Genomic DNA, 17,727 nt, shown 5'->3' with positions numbered 1-17,727 from the left:
CAGAGTCACAGGAAAACAGTCCTGTGGTTTGTAGCAGTAGCAGTGGTCCTTCAACTCACGATTGAAGGGGATGCTGAATTTCAGATGGAGCTTAGTGGAAATAGAGATGAAACTCCCACCCACCCCGTTCATATTTGAATTTTCATCAGGGTAAGGACCCCTGTCCTAGGTGGTTATCTGAGAAAGCCTGAGTCCTTGTGAAACCCAAGGGCCGCTTGCAGCCCCAGTCTCTGCACTAACTGAGTGTATTTCCAGCATCAGGGAGCATCTAGTCGGTGCCAGGCACCATGCCAGGTGTTCTGCACATGTTCACTTATTTATTTTACCATTTTCTTCATGAAAAGAAACTTACGGGCAAGTTCCAAGAATAAAGGATTTTACTTGTCCTGAGCCACCTGAGAGTAAGCTGCCCACGTGAAGCTGTGTACTTGAGTGTGTGTCTCCTGCAAGCAGAGACACTCCCCTGTATAACACAGCACAGCCATCACCTCCAGGGAGGCAGCAGGGACCCATCACTGCCGCCGAATCCTCAGACTCATTCGCATCTCACCAGTTGTCCCATGACGCCCTCCGTAGCAGAAGGATCAGTTCAGGACGCATGTTGCGCTTAATAGTCTTTAGTCTTTCCTGGACTTTCATGGCCCTGATGCTCCTGAAGCGTCCAGGCCAGTCATATTGTCAAGCATCCTTCAGGTGAGTCTGTCTGGTGCTTCTTGGTGACTGGATTCAGGCGAGGCATCTTTGGCAGAAGCATCCCAGGGTCCAGGTCGTGTTCTCATCATGTCCTGTCTGATGGCACTCGGCTTAGATCTGTCCCATTACCGGCCATGCTGACTTGGATAGCTTTATGAAGGTGGTGTCTGCCTGGTGTCTCGACTATACAGTTCCTCCTTTTCCTTTGTAATTAATAAGTATTTGGGGGGAGGTATTTTGAGTCTATGTAAATACTCTGATCTTCAAACTTTCACCCATTGGTTTTAGCATCCTTTTATGTTTTTGGTTGAATTATTTATTACCATGGTGGTTAGCAAATGGTGATTCTTCTAATTCCATTATTCATTCTACATTTATTAGTTGTTCTGCTGTAAAGAAAGGCCCACTCTTCTTCCCATCTGTCCGTGTGGACTCAGGAATTTCTGTGGTACTCAGTAGGTTATAATCTGTTACTATCATTATTTATTTTGATGCTCAAATTGTCCCAGATTTGGCCTTTTCAAACCGGCTCCCGTATCCTTTTGACCGTGTTCCTTTATTTAAGCACTTCCTTATTTTCTGGCATGACAAAATGCTGTAGACCTGGATGGTTTTTGATTTTCCATTCCCTAATACTGGAATTAGCCATTCCCCCCGGGATCCTTGGTTCCTTGGTTCCTTACAATACGCAATTCATCTGTTCTGTAACAAAATGAGGTGGTGGCTATTCACCATTTTACAGGTAGAAATACGAAGGCTCTAGTAAGTACCTTCCCGAGGTCCCCAAACTGGGAAGTGACAGAGCCAAAATTTGAACCATGAAAAAACCTTCACATCTGTGATTGCTCATTCACAAAGCTACACCCACACCCTGTAAATGAGGAGCCCGAACCTCACAGAGGGTGTTAAGCTGGTTAGTGGAGGTCACACAGCTAGTGAGTGGCAGAGATCCACCTAAGATCTCTTTAGCGTCACTCTGTTCAGGGTGCCTTTAGAGCGTGACTCACTTAACCCCTTCTGTTTTAATGTAAGTCCCTTGTCCCTAATACTTGTCAGGTTTTGGTTTATAGGTTTCCTTTCTTTGGAGCAAGAATAAGTGTGGGAGGGCATTCTTTGTAGTGTCGTGAAAACCATGACCAGCAGTCCTGATGGGTGGCAGTTTCAAATCAGTTAATGATGGTGATGGGGCTTTTTTGGGAGAATTCTTTTAAATTGAAGTATAGTTGATTTACAACGTTGTGTTAGTTTCAGATGTACAGCAAAGTGATTTCAATTTATATGTATGTGTATGTGTACACATATATATACTTGTTCAGATTCTTTCCTGTTGTGGGTTATTATAAGATATTGGATGTAGTTCCCTATGCTACACAGTAGGTCTTTGTTCTTTATCTCTTTTATGTATAGTGGTGTGTATCTGCTAATCCCGAACACCTGACTTATCCCTCCTCCCACCAGTTGTCATTGTTTTATAGCGGCCTGTTTAGTGTCGGGAGCACGGTGCCCAGCTTTCTGCTGAGCTGAGCGATGGACAGTCATCCCCTACTCCCCCTGCAGGTGGTGCTCTCTGACTGTGGCCTGATCGGAGACTGGCACAGGGGACCACCTTTGTTTGGATTTATAAATCAGAACTATCCATGTAGGTTTGCATAACGTAAGGATGTGCTATTTAAAAATTCTTCTCTTAATGTCAGATGCCCATTGTCCTTTCCAGGAAAAGCAACAATTAGGCTATGAAGAGCTGATTCAGGTCTTGAAGAAAGAGCGAGACATCTATACACACCTGGTAAAATCTCTGCAGGACTCAGACAGGTAAGGGTCTCCGTGTGGACATCACACACGTACGTGCACACACATATTTTGAATAAATGCTGGTAGTTTCTGAGGCAGCAAATCCCTCCCACTTTGCCCTGGAAGCTTAAAGTGCTTGGATGGTGATTGCCTTATTTAAATCAGATATATTCATTTTCTAGCAAGAATTGTCTAATTTTTGGTAACAAGCGTAGGATAAAAATACTGTAATAGTAATCACTCGGATTTTAATGATGCTTTTTTATAGATTTAGAAAGCACCTCTCTGTGTATTATCTCATATTACCCTCACGGCTGTTCTGTGAGCTAAGTGATACTATCATCTGTTTTCCATAAGGTCGTGGAAACTCGGAGAAGGTAAGTGACTTGTCCAAAGTCACACAGGCAGTGAGTGACAGCACTCAAACCTGTCTCTCGGTCGTGGAGTGACTTGTGTCTTTACAGAACTGCTGAGATGACCTGGGGCCAGTGAGTGTAATAGGAAAGCTGATAATGGGCTAGTGGTCTTGCTCAGGCCCCCGCTCTGTGTCCACAGCACTGATTTCTCCCAGGGAAATGCCGTCTCTCTACACACTGGGATGGCTACAGGTGAATGGCCATGATGTCTGGGGTTCATTTCAAAACTACACAGATGAGGAGGAAGTGGGCAGGGACACGGATGGAACAAGACTGGCCGTGGCTCCCTGGTTCTCAGGGCTGGGGTCAGGGGGGTGGGCTGGAGAGGGGCTCATTATATTCATTTGTCTTCATTTGTATATGCCTCAAATTTTCCATAATAAAAAGTTAAGAAAATCCACCACTCTGCACTCCTCTTCTGCCCTTCACTCCAGCGGTACTGGAGCCCTCACTGTTCCCTGAGCTGTGTATTTCCTGCCTCTGCCTTTGGATGAGTGTCCACATCCTGCTTTGCCTCCCACTAGTCCTTGAGAATTCTTCTTGAGGGTCCCCTTGTCAGGGGGCCCACACTAGTCCCCAGGGCGATTGTCACCCCCCCCCCCATTCTTCTGCCCTCACCATTTCCCTTACCTCCCTTTGTTACTTGTCTGGTGTGGCCTGGACCGTGGGTGCCCCCAGAGCAGGGCTCTGTCTTGCTGCCTGCACTTCCCAGTGCCTGTCACCAGGGCTGGTAAGGAGCAGGCACTCGGGAAATGTTCAGGGGATGGAAGTCCCCCACAGCCCCCCCAACACTTTCTAAGTTATGAGATAGTTTTCAGGTTTTTAAAATCTGAAATGAGTTTTAAGAAAATTAAAACATGCTGATGAACTTCCGGGAGCGGCATCGCTCACGAAAGTGGGCTTTTTCAAGAAGCCTCTGCTGCTTGTCATCTTTACTCAGGGGAGGGGCTGAGTAGTGCTGGGAAACTCAAAGGCGGAGCGGGGGTGAAGTGGGGTTAATTGTGCAGCTTCTCGGGACGGGAGCCCTGTTTGACTCTGGGCACCGGGAGGCCCTGTGGGCTGATGGCGCCGCGGTCCAGCCTTCTCAGCGTCATGGAGGGCGGCTCTGCGTTTCACAGGCTCTTCCTTAATGAAGAAAAATGTGGACGGGACCAAGGCAGGTCAGGGCCATGACTAACAGGGATGCTTAAAAGGTTTCCTGTTCATTTTCAGAGTGGAAGTACATTTAGGGTGAGACAGGCCTGGGTCCCGATCGCAGCTCTGCTGTTCAGCAGCTCTGAGCTCCTGGGTCAGTCCCCTTTCACCCTGAGCCTCCGTGTGCGTGTCTGTGCAGTTGAGGTTGGCCTGCTGCCGACCTAGCCGCCCCTCTGCCTGTTTACCTGCCTCCCCGCCTGCCTCACAGGGTGTTAAAACAAGATGACAATGTGTAAAGTCCTAATTCTGCCTGGCACATAGTAAGCACTCAATAAACCATAACACTTACTAAGACTAAGAACAATGTGAAAAGCTTCCATATGCCTCAATATCATAAACTCAGCTTGTAGAGGGTTTTGAGTCCTCAGACCTTGCCATTTCCGGGGGGCAGAAGTGTGGGCTGAGGCAGGTGGAGCCCCCCAGGGTTACTCCAGCACTGCCCACTCTTTGGAGACTGGCAGTAACAGGTGACTGACTCAGGAGACATAGGACGTCCTTGTAACTAGAGTTGGAAAAGGAGGGCAGGGAGGAAGGGAAGTGGCCGTGGGCATCTCTGTGCCTGGTCCTTTCCCCTTACTGTCATTCCTCACAGCGACTCTTCAGCCCTGTATCACAGGAGTGGGAATCCGCTCTCGGAGATGTTAGGAGTATTACCCAAGCTTCTGCAGTTAGGCATTCTCAGCGCTCAGAGCTCCCTGGCTCCTGAGCCCAGGCCCTACTGAGACACCTCTCATCTTGAGGACTAGGGCAGTTCTACTTGCCTGTGACTCAGACTGTCTGAGCCTCGGCATTCCTGTGCTTTGGGGCTAGATGATTTTTCTGTCGTGAGGGGCTGTCTCGTACATTGTGGGATGTTCAACCACATCTCTGGCTTTTACCACTCCCTGGCATAGCACCCGCCCCTGCCCCAGGTGTGACAACCAACTGAATCTCTAGAGATGCCCAGCGCCTCCTGGGGGAACTTAAATCATCTCCAGATGAAAGTCAGTGATGTGACTCACGAGTATCAGAAAGTCTGGCTTAGAAATATCTTTTGTTGGGAGATGTTAGGAAGGAAGGGATGTTTGTTGAGCTTCTTGTATGTTGTCGGGCACTGTGCTAAGCTCCTTCCCTTGTAACATCTCATTTAATTCTCAGAACAACCTTGAAGGGCAGGCATTATCCCCTTCTTCCGGATGAGAGTAGCAGGGCTGGGGCAGTTCAGCCGCCTGCCCGAGGTCCTGGGGCGCTGTTGGAGCCGAGATCCTCCGACTCCTCCCCCACGACACTCGGGAGGGAGGAGGGTGCAGGGCTGTCATCTCTTTCTGAGCCAAGCCCCTTTTGTTCCACCGACTCCTCACACCTTGCAGAGATCCTGGAGTTGGGGAAACATAAATGACAGACACAGGAACAGCAGCTGTGTACTTTTCACCCTGTCAGAAGATGGAAGAGAGAGTGAAGCCGTCAGCTTACCCCAGCCCTAATCGCGGGAGCTTCGCTGAAACAATCTCCTTTTTTCCCCCTGGTTAAATGTGTCTCCAGCACGACCGCATCCAAGCGAGTGCTGTGCTGTGACACCTCGGTAAGGTTTTCCATCAGCCTTACAAATTGATCATTATGATTGTCTTGAAATGGAACGAGGTACAAGTTGCTGGGAGGGCCCTTTCCATTGCAGGAAGGCTGCTTCACAATGAACCATCTTCAAAGCAGCGAGCATAGAAGATTAGACATAATGGTTTATTTTCCTTCCAATATATGTTGATTTATGTCTGTAGCTTGATGGTTGGAGCCGGAAGGAATCTCTGAAGGGAAAGTGGGGCTTGAGTCTGAGGCACACATTTCTTAGAGCAATAGCTCCTAACCGTTTGGGGGTTGTGGACCCCCTTTGAACAATCTGATGAAAACTTATGGGTCTGTCCCTAAAAAAGTCCACATATTCATAAATTTTTAAAGACAGTTTCAGAGTGTTGACGGACCCTCCCAGGGGATAATATAGGCCAGATGCTGGACAGAGTGGTCCATTTCTTTGGTATTCTAAAGAGGAAGCCTTCTGATTTGTTTATGCTTTTTGGTCATCTCAAAAAAACAGTTCATATACTTTGACCCAGTAATTGCACTGCTGGGACTCCATGTTAAGAAACTAACCTGAGTGTGAAACAAAGCTTCAGGCACAGAGATTTTCAGTGGAATGTTATTTATGTTATTCCAGTGTGGGCTGGAGTCTCTGTTCCTCTGAGAGCTGGGTGTAGTTGATTCAGATCCCTGCCATGTGCACGTCAGGAGTCCGGAGCCCTGCTTGTGGATCTGCTCTGCCCAGTTCAGTAGCCACTAGCCATGTGACCAGACAAATTTACAGGAAAAAAATGAAGCATTCAGTTTGTCAGTCTGTTAGCCACATTTCAAATGCTCTGTAGGCCCATTCAGCTAGTGGGTATCGTATTCAACAGCACAGATACGGAACAGTTCCATCACTGGACACAGGTCTGTTGGACAGTATTCCCCAGATTAATGCAGATTCTGGGAGGTGTGCCTTTTCACGGCCTCTGAGTTCTGGGTTACTGGTTTCATGCAAGCTTTCTGTACAGGTCAACACCGTGTTACATGGTCACTGACCCAGATGTGAAACTCAACACCCCCACCCCTCAGATAAAAGCCCATTCTACTGTGCATTTGTGAGTGGCTAGCCCAGCACTTAAGAGTTCTTTTCTTGGCCCCTAAATTGGTCCTTCTCTCCCTCCCGTGATTGATTCTCTCTCTCCTCCCTGTCTTTTTTTCTTGTCCCTCCTGCCCCTCGCCCTTACCTCCAGTGCCACGTCTTTTAAGGGTGACACAAGCAGATGCTTTCCTTGTCACCTTCTCTTCTGTGGAGAGCCGTCCTTCCATACCCAAGCCCATGCAAGGCCTTGTTCCAGAGAAGCATTCTGGGGAATTAAATTATTTCCACCTAGCTACGTCTGTAGCAAAAACTTGGAAATGACCCAAATGTCCACTAATAGGGGATGAATTAAAGTAAATGGCGGGACAGTCACTCGATTATATATTATATAGTCATTAAAGCTGATGTTTGCTAATGATTTCCAAAAACATAGGGAAATATTTAAGTGAGGAACTCACCATTCATTATCATGTGTCCAGTATTATTTCAGCCTCGTAAAAATACTCAGGCAAAAAGACTGGGAGGAAATACAGTCTGCTGTGTGTTCATTGGGAGCGGGGTCACAGTAATTTTTGCTCTTCTAGTCCTTTTATATTTTAAAATTTTCTAGAAACAAAGATTTTATTCTTACAATCAGAAAACCCCCACAAATGACATAAAATGCAGACGCAGGCTCTCTGGGCTTGGTATCTTAAAGCACAAGTAGGTCTGCTTTAAAATTCTGGTGTCTTGTTTCACCAAGTGTCAACAGCCTGCAGGCTGAGTTGAACAACATCTTGGTCCTGCGGAAGCGGCTGCAGCGGGACGTGCTGGCCTGTCGGCATCTGCGCAAGGCCCTGGAGGAGCAGCTCAGCGAAATCCGGCGGCGGGAAGGTAACACGCGCTCTTGGATGCGCTTCCCGTTGGGGCTTCCACTTGGAGGGCCTCGGCTGAGCCCTAAGAGAGTCCTAACGCTTCAGGAGGAGGGGCCCCCACTGGAGCTCAGCCGGAGATCCTTCTTCATGGTGCCGGTATAGACGCCGGCCCTCCTGGTCTGCGTCCGTCTGGCTTGGGTAGAAGGGCCGAGCGCGGTGTATGACTTGTGCGGGGGGGTCCGCCGCAGCCTGGCCTCCTGGCCGCCCCTGCGCTGTTCTGCCATCATTTGATACTTCCACCTCCAGGTAGATTCGGGCCCTTGCGTCCCCCATTCTCTGGTTTAACAGCCCTCATGGCACAAAACAGGCGCCCTCAGCAGAGCCCGGCTGCGCAGACAGACACATGGGGGTGAGACTGCTGTTTCTTGCTGTAGCGGGGCTTGTCCCGTTGTCACCACCGCGAGTGGGTTCAGTTGGGGAGGGTCCCATGATGTGCACATTGCTCTGCTCGGGACAGCAGCCTTTTTTATTTTATTTATTTTATTTTAAATTTATTATTTTTTACTGAGGTATATTCAGTTTACAAAGTTGTGTCAATTTCTGGTGTACAGCACAATGCTTCAGTCATACATGAATAGACATATATTCATTTTCATATTCTTTTTCACCGTAAGCTACTACAAGATATTGACTATATTTCCCTGTGCTATACAGTGTAAACTTGTTTATTTTATATATGCCAGCCCAGTATCTGCAAATCTCAAACCCCCAGTTTATCCCTTCCCATCCCCCCTCCCGTCTGGCAACCACAAGTCTGTGTTCTATGTCTGTGAGTCTGTTCTGTTTTATATGTAAGTTCATTTGAGGGCAGCAGTCTTTGACCTTTCCCTCGTTAGAACCCAAGCCCCTCAGTCTTTCTGGGTTGGTCTCTTCTTCCCCGTCTCTAGCCTGGTGCTGTCGCATATGCTAAAACTTAATCATAGCTGTGGTAGGTTTGATATTTTTTGAGCACCTGCTGTGTACGAGACACTTAACTTCTCGTCTCTGATCCTGACAGTCATCCCATTGGGTAGAGTGTTGACTTTCACATTACAGATGAAGACACTGAGGCTTGGCCATGGGGGTGAGGGTTGATTTAGCCAGATTGGAGTCAGGACGTCTTTGACGCCCAGCTCTGAGCAGTACATTAAGTGTGTCAGCTCTTCCCCGCACGTGTGCAGTGTGGTCTGCTTGTGGATGGGCCTCACGGGGTCAGGGGCTTGGCCCTTCTCTGCGCCTCTGCTCCCTGCTAGAACGTGACCTCTGCTGTAGAGGACCTGGACCCTTCCTGGGTGACCAAAGGCTCCCTTCTTTTACATCTAGCAGGCAGTTTCTGCTCGCTCCCATGGAGGGCTCTGGGGCCAATAAAAATAGATCAGGCACTTTTGATTTCCCTTGAGTTCTACCCTTGAGGGTCACAGCTAATTTTCCTGCGTTCTCACCTAAGCAGAATCACTCCCTCATTGAAACTGATACCATCGTTCACTTGTGCCACTCAGAATGGTCTCCAGATACAACACTCGATATGCAAATTATAATTCAGAGTTGGCCGCAGCGAATGCCTGCAGCCCATGGTGAAACCAGACACTGTGATCTCAGCCTGTAGAGAAAGGGGGAAATTACTTTTGCTCCAAAGGTGGTGCATTCAACCCCCCATGTGTCCTTGCACCCCGATCCAGCCTCCCCACCCAGTTCAGACTGCCTTAGGTGCACTGCACTGGGGCTGGGCTCTGGAGGATCTATTTCTGATGATCTTTTTCTCCTTCTCCCCACTTTTTTTTTGTGCAGAAGAACCGTTTTCATTTTATAGCGATCAAACATCATATCTGAGTATTTGCCTTGAAGAGCACAACCGGTTTCAAGTGGAACATTTTTCTCAAGAAGAACTTAAGAAGAAGGTACTGACCTGTTAACTCTCAGTGCTCTGTTGGGTATTTGTTGCCTCACAGGCTTCTGATCAGAGGTGTAAGATTCTGAAAGCCCCTCTTGCCTTCTCTCTTCCCTCCCTGCCTGTCTCTGTTCCTTCTCTTCCGTGACGTGACGTGGTGTGCCCTCCCAATCCCTGCTACCCTCCTTTCCAGGCTCCTGCACCCAGCAAGGCTCCGTCTCCTCTAGGAAGCGCTCCCTGTCCCCCCAGAGAGGGAGCCACCTTTCACGCGGGTCATTCTCCTCTCTTCTTGTGTACCTAATTGCGTTGATGTTTTTCTCAGACCGATTTGTGATTTTCTGGCTATTCTGTATCTCCAGTAGGCTGTGAACATCGTATAGTGAGTGAGTGTATCTTATTTATTTTTGATTTCCCACTACCTGGCACACATAGTGGGAGTTAATAGATGCTTTTTGAAAGAAGAAAGGTTCAGGTTTGATCAATAAATCTTCAAAACTGTAAAGGTTTTTCAATCTGTTGATCATTGGTGTGGTTTAGAGGGTTTAATATTTCAAGGTTCTAAGAGCCATTGGTAAGAATAGGAAGTGTGAGCTCAGAGGACACTGATTTATCATAAAATTATCATCCCTGTATGACAGATTCAGTTTCTGTCTTGGAATAATTCACATTCTGGTGAACAGGCATGGCAGTATGGGTTACAAGGGTGGCTGTAATAGGCAGATGTGCAAGGTTCAGGGGTAGCAGAGAAGGAGAGTTAACTGTCGAGGGGCTGGCAGGTACTCGCTTGGTCAGAGGAAGCTTCTCAACAGAAATGAGGCCTGAATTGGGTTTTGGAGGATGAATAGGAGTTTGTATAGTTGGAAGGCTGTCTCAGCAGAGAGAGAGAGAAAAAAAAATGTAAGGTACAGAAGACATAGAAAGGAGAACAATGGAAATTTCGGCATTTCAAAGGAGTGGAGCAAGGAGCATTGAGGCATCTGTCAGGTTTTTGTTTTTTTTTAATGGAGGTACTGGGGATTGAACCCAGGACCTCGTGCATGCTAAGCATGTGCCCTACCACTGAGCTATACCTGCACTGTCAGTTTTTGAAGGAGAGAAAGACAGATGATAGTAGCTGCTGCTTGTACCTATGGTGGCTGTGTTAAGGGCAGGAACTAGTTCACTTGGTTGGCACTTAGCGAATGTTTACAGAATCAAAATGTTTAGTTCTTCCCACTGTAACCTCCTTGATGGCTGGGTCCAGTTTGTGTAGGTGTTTTGGTGCAGTGGACACCTGTGTGCGGTGAGAGTGAGCTTTCCCACTTTGTTTGAGGGGCTAATGGTGACCCCGTTAGGACATGTTTGGAAAATTAGTGGCCACTGGGGTTTGAAGCTTGCAGGGATCCAATGTGATGTTCAGTTGCTTAAGTACCTGGCCCAGCAAGACCTGTGCCTGAAGGAGGAGCACTGGATGGGGAGTCTCAGCTCCGGGCTTGGCTCTGCCCCTGTGGGGGCAGCTGCCCTTTCCCACGTGACCAGGTGCTTGACTGTTTTTATGTGTCATTTAATTCTTCAGGCACCCCAGCTGGGGGACCTCGGGTGGGGAACTTCTTTGCATCTTGGGCTTCACACTGTAAAATGGGGAGAATCTCACAAGCCTGTCCACCTCCTTAGGGTTTTTATAAGGAGTGACTGACTCAAGCTTGTGGGAGTATTTTAGGAGCTGAAACTCACTTTGTAATTGAAGACTGTTGTTACTACTGACGTTGCTGGAGAGGCAGAGAAAGAGAAGGTAAATGCTGTAAGATGAGGCTCTGGTGCAGTCTGAGAAATTTCTGTCTCGAGAGCTCTTCCTCCAGATTCTCAAGTACAAGGCAGAGATGATGCTGGCTGTCATTGACGGAGCGCTTCGCCGGGGCCGGAGGCTCTGGTGCTGTGTGACCACGGTCGTTGTCAGTTCTCTCCGTGACCCATTCTGCAGATGCGGGAATGGAGGCTTGGATGAGGCAGCTTGCCTGGGGGCCCTGTGCCTTCCAGTGGTGGCTCTGGGGTTAGAGAGCAGAAACGCTAGTGGTGGCCTGAAGACTGGAATCAGGCCGCCTGATTCTCCAGGCCTGGGATGCTGGGGAGATTGCTCGGTAGGCCCTGGCCCTGGGAGGCGGAAGTGGGCCCCTGGGCAGCCAGCCCTCTCTGTCTGCTGTCCCCTAGGTCGGCGAGCTTATCCAGCTGGTGAAGGAGCTGCATGCGGACAACCAGCACCTGAAGAAAACCATTTTTGATCTCTCCTGCGCGGGCTTCCCGAGAGATGGCAGGTCTGAGTCAGTAGGCCAAATGGAGGTGAGAAGAACCATCTTGTTGTGTGCCAGTCACAGAAAGTAACGGCCCCTGGCATTTCTCAGGGCCGCCCCTGCCCTGGTCTCTGCTGCAATCCTCTTTGCTGTGGATGGGGTCCGAGGGCGCTCTTAGGTCAGCAGGTCTGCCCACAGGCGTCCTTGAGTTCGGGTCATGTCTACGTGGACACGCTCAATGTTTTGTGATGCTTTGGGCCCCGGCGCTGGGTTCCGTGCTGCAGACAGCGCATCCGGATGATCGCTGTGGTGCCTTAGGGGTCTGGAGAGTTGCCAGGTCACCCAGATAACTTGGGTAGTGTAGATGCAACCTTGATGGACCGTTACCATGGAAAACAAACGAGCAGACACGCTTTTTCATGTACTTCTTGTGTTAACCCTCTGAACTCTGCCTCTTCTCACTCCCATTGCATCTGACTCCTGGGTTTGACCGAATGTGTGTTGTTTCTTCCCCCACGTGCCCAGGGACCCTTGCACTCTGCCATGTACGGAGGACATGACAGGGAGGAAGCCATCAGTGTCCTGGGAGCCCACAGGTCCGGCTTCTGGACTCTGGGAGTTTTCAGCTGGTGGCATCTGAAAGCCCGAAAGGGCCACAGAAAGTTAAATCATGGTGTCTGCACTGAAGAGTGTGCGGTTCCTGGGCTTGCGGGCCCACTGAGGGTTACGGGGCCTGTCCTGTTAGCCCACCCTGGGGAAAGAGGAGGCTCTCTGCTCATCTTTGTGACGAGCCGTCTCCGATTTTCTCTGTTCTTCTTGGCCCGTGCCGCACAGGAGGAGGGCCCTGACGTTGTGACAGTGAGGAGGGGCTGGCCGTCCCTTCCCTTGAGCTCCTGCTTGGTCTGACCTCTGCCTAGGGGGCCTTGCTCCGGGCCTGTGTTACGCTGGTTAGTTTCAGGAGACTGGTACTGTTCTCAGCACAAAATGCTGAGGGCCTTCTGCATTCGGATGCCCTGAATCTTCCTGGTTGGGGTTGGCGTGCTGGGTAGTTGGAGGTCTCCTTGGGACATCATTTCTGGGGAAAGATTTGTCAGCCTTAAGCTGTCTCCTCCCACCTTCCAAGTGGGAAACACCCAAAGGTATTTATACTACGCTCTGGCCATCTGCACTCGTGGAGAGGAAACGTTATTGTTCTTAGTCTCCAGGGCTCCGGATAATTTTGAAAACCAAGAGTATCTGCAGTCCGTTTAGGGAGAAATGGGTCTCTTGGTTTGTTTTCTCCGAGGTGGCATTTTTAATAGGCAGCTCATTCTTTTCTTCGCTGGAGTCGCACATGGCGAGTGTGCTTGTTCATTTGCCCTTTGAAAAAAATCCGTGAAGTGTCCCATTATGTCCTTTGGAGAACAGAGGGTTTTTCCTCTTCCCTGAGATCGCTCTGAGTTACTCTGAGGTCTCAACACCAGCTGGTTCAGACTTGGTCATTTATCACATTGCACTTCAGTTTGAGGGCCCTATGAAGAGCCGTGTCCTTTGTAGCACGGACCCCCATCTTCCTCCAGAATGGGATGGGAAGATTCTCACGGGAAGGATGGTGCTCCCCTAGTAATCTGGAGCAGAGGGAGGGGAGATTGTTAGTAGCGAGGGTGGGAGGCAGCGAGGGGAGGCTGCCTGCCGTTCCCCGGGAGCGCGTGCGGCTCTCCCAGTGGGAGATGCTCACGTGGTCCACAGCCTTCTCTGAGCAGCAGGGCTCTCCAAGCCGGGGCTGGCCCCACTCCCACTCTCCAGGAGCCCACACGTCAGAAGAGGGAAAAAAAAAAGACAGCAAGTGTATTTTGTATTTTTAAGATTCAGTATTTTTTCCTCCAATTTTAATTGGTCCACACCCTTTCCTAAAACTTGGAAAATATAGAACTGACCTCTGATCTTGTCACTTTAAAACACTCAGTTAATTAACATCTTAGACTCTTTCCTTTGCTATTTGTGTACGTGAACATAAACATTAGCGCACATACAGTCACATACAGTCCTGGCTCCTGTTTCTTTCTGGTGGCCAGTATATTGTAACATCCTGTTGCATCTTAGGAACGCCTCGAGTTTAACTAACTGCCTCGCTTTTCCAGGGATTCACTATTTTAAATGATGTGATGAGTGTCTTTGGATACAAATCATTTTCTGGGTTTAGGCTCTTTTTCTCTTAGACTGTATTGATGAGCAATTACTAGGTCAAAAGTACAGATACAGACATATATATATATATATATACACATAATGGGCATCTAATTTATTTTCAAGTCCCCCCTTCCTCTGTAACTTTTAATTTGACCAAGGCTGTAAAGAGTAGGAGGCCCTTGATACAGTTTGTCAGGTGTGACTTCAAAATGATGGCCCTGGGACGGACTCCCTCCCGCTGGGCACTCAGTGCTTACTCCCTGCATGCGGGCAGTTCACTGAGAAGCCAGCCAACCAACCAAAAGGCCAAGAACAGACATCCTTTTGTTTTAAAGTGCATCAAAAAAAAAAAATCTCTAATGAGGTTGCTGCTATGTCCTTATGTTTACTTACTGGTTATAATTCATGTATTATAGAAAAATGTGGTTGAGAATTGACGTCCAGGAGTGGCTTGAGCAGACTGCAGTCAGGGTGGTGAGCATTGCAGACCATGAGCTGTGTGACACATGCTGCTGTCCCGTCCCCTGAGGGACAGGAAACATGTGCAAGCACTCAGACAGGGCTGGTCGCTGTCATTATTTACTTCTGTTGTCATTTTTAGGAACGGTTAGAAACCAATGATTTTTTTCTTTCTGGCGTGGAGAGGAAACATAGATTTAAGGGGCATAATTTAATTCAACTCAAATATGTGGAGAGCTGTCATTTGGAATAAGAAATAGACCCTGTGTGACTTTAGAGGACAGAAACGGTACTCAGAAGTAGGAGGCGCTTGTTAAATTCTGTTATTAGTAACAGAATACAATTTGGTTTGTCAGAAGCAGATTTAATTTCATTAAAAGGAGGAGGTTTCTCACAGTTTAGCTTCATAAGTTGTTATGAGTTTTGCCTGATTTATAAACCCTTGGCACCAAGCCTGGCATGTGGTAGACACTCAGTATGTAAAACACAGCGATTCTAATTGTATTTTTTTAGTAAGTTAGTGGCAGAGTTGGAACTACAATCTTCTTCTGACTCTGTTCCAGTGTTGTTTTAACAGCGCCAAAGGGCAGTGCTTCCAAAGGTTAGTGTGCGTGTGAATTTTCTGGGGATCTTGTTAAAACAAAGATTGTGGTTCAGTGAGCCTGGCATGGGGCCTGGGAGCCTGCATTTCTAACAAGCTTCTGTTGCTCTGAACAACACACTTGGAGTAGCAAGGCCAGAGGTCATCCTTTTGGTTCCAACTCTCAGTTTGAAAAAAAAAACAACTTTATTCATTTATTTGTTTTCTTAGCAGTGTTTCATTGAGCACTGGGCATTGCTGTTAAAACTGAACCCAGACCCGGTCCCTGCCCCAGGGAGTACGGGACGCTGAGAAGCAGAACGTGGTGAGGGCTGAGGTGGAGTGAGTGTGGGCGTGGGGACAGGCTTGTGACCTGGGCAGTTTCAGCGGTGAGGGGGACAGTGGCCACATGCAGAGGACAGAGGAGCCGCAAGGATGGGGAAGTGAGGAAGAGCTGGTGGGCACCTAGGGGCGTGAGGGGCCCTGCTCCACGTGGTGCTGGCGCTGGACCGAGCCCACCTGCAGGGACGCCCAGGGCTTTCCAGACTCTTGTTCTAAGTCTTTGGAAACTGATAAGTCACATAGGGCGTGAGGGACATTTCTCTGTGTCCACAACATTTAATTTTGTAACCATTGCTGGCGGTTGAGAGTTTACTTTTCATTTTGACCGTGTCAGCGGAGGTAAAGAGAAATGAAAGCTAATTTTTATTTCAGTGTATTGATACTGGAGTGGTTGTGGTTCTGCAAATGAGGAATAACTTTGATGCTTTTGCTGTTTCAGCTTGCAATGACATGGGTTAACAATACCTTGCTCGGCTAAACTTCAGGGAGACCCTCCTCTGATCCACAGGGTTGGGGAGGAGTGCCTTTTGGCCTCCTCCCTCTTGCCAAGAGGGTCCGATCTCCTGCATTAGAAGGCCTTTGGGGACCTTTCATGAGCAGTTTCTGGAAAGTGTTGGCAGCCAAAGCCACGTCCCCAAAGGTGAGGACAGAGTTCTTTTAAGAAGCTTGGAGAGAGGCAGAGAGCACCCAGTAGCCAGAGTTGTTGGTGAATCAGGGGGAAAAACATAATTTTACTTTTTCTAAGATGAGAGAGGCTTTTCCCAGGATTTTATTATGAAAAAAATTTCAAACATAGCAAAGTGAAAAGAACTTCGCAGTGGACACCCGCATACTCACCCCCTGGATTCTACCGTTAGCATTTCCCACCATCATCACCACATCTTATCTTTTTGATAAATCATAATGTACATTACAAACATCAGTACACTGCCCCCTAAATACTTAAACATGTATATCTTTACCTTCAACATATGTTTATAGTTATTTTTCCTTTTAAAGTTAAGCTTACATATAATGAAGTATAAAGATAGAAATTGTAAGTTTACATTTGCTAAGTTTTATAAGTAGTATGTCCCTGTGTAACCGGAACTTCTGTCAAGATCTCATGTCCCTTCTAGTCAATTTCTACCCCCACCCCAGCCGCTTTACTTTTGCCTGTACTAGACCGTCACATAAATGGGACCACAGTGTGCCTTCTCTTCCGTGCAAAGCTACTTTCACTCAGCACGTTCTATTAGGTTCATCCATGCTGTTGTGTGAATCAACTGTTTGCTCCTTTTTATTGCTAGATAGTATTCCGTGGTACAGGTATATTGCAGTTTCTTTATTCGTCCTGCTGTTGATATGCATTTGGATTGTTTCAGTTTTTGGATATGATAAAAGCTGATGTGAACATTCATGTACAAGTCTTTACGTGGACATGCATTTTCATTTCTCTTGATGAATACCTGGGAGTGAGAGCTGATGGGTCAGTTCATCAGTTCTGCTTCATCCTGATGAGGATGGTTAGGTTAAGTGTGTTCTGATCCTGCGACGTTTTCTATAAAATAATGACTTTCTGAAGTCAGTTCATGGTTTTTTTTTTTTTCCAAAACAAGTGTTTCCTCTAGAAGGGCGATCAGAAAAGTTTAAGTTGGGCTGGGAAAATTATGGGATAATTGACTAACTGTAGGAATTCATAAAATCGAAGGATAGAGACAGAACCTTAGAAACGTCCAAGGTACAGCCTGCCTACCAGGTGGTCGGGCTTGTGGTTTTAACGCTTTGGCGCAGAGCTTCATTGGTGAGATGAGGTTTGGTTGAGCTTTGGAAGCAGCCTTGACTGATTGCCTCCCTGGGTGTGGCTACCTTTCTTTCCTCTCATTTTTTCATGTGGTTAATCAGGGTATCTTATGACTAGAATTTTCGCTCTTCCAGAGAGCTGGGATCTGGCCCTGTTGAGAACACTGTACTGTCCATTCTGTAGAAGACAGACTGCAGAAGCTTTGGGATTTACACTTCTTTAAATCACAGATTTATGCAATCTTTATAAATAACCAGCCTTGATTTTCAAACCCATAAAGTTATCTTCAAGCAAGTTTGATTCTCTGCTCGTTAGCGATGAGGATCTTTCGTCAGCAGAGTGACGGTGTGGCTGGGACTGTCCATGTCAGATGCGTGACCGTCCCTGTGCTAAATAGGAGAAGCGATGCATAGTCGGACACACCATAAATTGCATTTACCTCTTTCTCGCTATGTGATATTTTCAATTCCATCAATAGCTATTTTCCAAAATCTTGTTACTTTTACATAATCTGAAAGTGAATTTAGCGGTATGGCAGCGGCACAACAGACAGCGCATTCGATTTCCAGCAGCTCAAGGATGGCCGAGTGAGGGCAGGGGAGATGGCTTTAGCTCTT

General features: G+C 47.7%; 1 protein-coding gene across 5 annotated transcripts in view; it reads left to right on the top strand.

Annotated features, from left to right (window-relative positions):
* CDK5RAP2 (CDK5 regulatory subunit associated protein 2) overlaps window positions 1-17,727 on the top strand; it is a 167,473-nt gene that overhangs the window by 83,948 nt on the left and 65,798 nt on the right. For all 5 annotated transcript variants that reach the window (XM_045513130.2, XM_010950351.3, XM_010950349.3 and 2 more), the window contains exons 15-18: window positions 2,408-2,505; window positions 7,472-7,602; window positions 9,411-9,520; window positions 11,698-11,826. In XM_045513130.2, coding sequence (XP_045369086.2) covers window positions 2,408-2,505; window positions 7,472-7,602; window positions 9,411-9,520; window positions 11,698-11,826 — 468 coding nt within the window. The remainder of the gene's footprint in view (window positions 1-2,407; window positions 2,506-7,471; window positions 7,603-9,410; window positions 9,521-11,697; window positions 11,827-17,727) is intronic.

Source organism: Camelus bactrianus, chromosome 4 (genome assembly GCF_048773025.1).
Source record: "Camelus bactrianus isolate YW-2024 breed Bactrian camel chromosome 4, ASM4877302v1, whole genome shotgun sequence".
NCBI classification, from domain to species: Eukaryota; Metazoa; Chordata; class Mammalia; order Artiodactyla; family Camelidae; genus Camelus; species Camelus bactrianus.
This window is presented reverse-complemented; position numbering and strand designations above follow the sequence as displayed.